A 721-nucleotide genomic window follows, 5' to 3' on the forward strand; every position below is an offset into this window, starting at 1 on the left:
CGGGGAGCGGACTCTCCCTCTCTGCAGGTTTCCAGGGCAGAGCGGAGCTGCTGGAGGTCTTCAGCACTGAGTTCCAGCTGCGGCTGCTCTGGGGCAGCCGTGGGGCCGAGAGCAGCCAGGCCGAGCGCTACGAGAAGTTCGACAAGGTCCTCACCGCCCTGTCCCACAAGCTGGAGCCCGCAGTGCGCTTCAGCGAGCTGTAACCCCCCGGGCACCAGGAGACCCCCCCAGCTCCCAGCCTGCCCAGTCCCAGCACCTCTGGGGCAAGGGGTGGGGCCAGGCACCCGGCACCGGGAGGAGAGATGGCCCAGGAAGGCACTGAGGCACAGATCAGCAATTTTGAGAAAAAAAAAAGGAGGAAAAGCAGTCACCTCCCATCTACCATCCACCTCTTCGGGACACAACAGACCCGGGGGTTTGCACCGCGGCCCTGAGGGACGGGGACAGTGTCTGTCAACCATCCAGCCCCACCGAGGTCCATGACTACACAGAGCCCCTCACGTCGCCCTTCGGTTTCGTTTCCGCTCGTCCCAGTCCTGCCCATGGCCGCTGGATCCCTGTGTACATACGTTCCGCGATCACCTCTCGATGTACAGACCTGAGAAGGACGGTTCCTGTTGTAAATAATTAGGCTCATTCGTTTCGTCTTGTAAATACGTGTACATACCCCATGGGTTCTGTTCTTACATACAATAAACTTTTACGCTGTTCCTCGAGGGAA

The 721-nt window shown here is 59.8% G+C and overlaps 1 protein-coding gene across 1 annotated transcript in view; it reads left to right on the forward strand.

Annotated features, from left to right (window-relative positions):
- The window catches only part of SH2D3C (SH2 domain containing 3C), a 7350-nt gene extending 7147 nt beyond the window's left edge, over window positions 1-203 (forward strand). The window contains exon 9 of the mRNA XM_010133007.1: window positions 28-203. Coding sequence (XP_010131309.1) covers window positions 28-203 — 176 coding nt within the window. The remainder of the gene's footprint in view (window positions 1-27) is intronic.
- Window positions 204-721: the final 518 nt, after the last annotated feature.

The sequence above is a fragment of the Buceros rhinoceros genome, unplaced genomic scaffold (assembly GCF_000710305.1).
Source record: "Buceros rhinoceros silvestris isolate BGI_N320 unplaced genomic scaffold, ASM71030v1 scaffold26233, whole genome shotgun sequence".
Lineage (NCBI taxonomy): Eukaryota > Metazoa > Chordata > Aves > Bucerotiformes > Bucerotidae > Buceros > Buceros rhinoceros.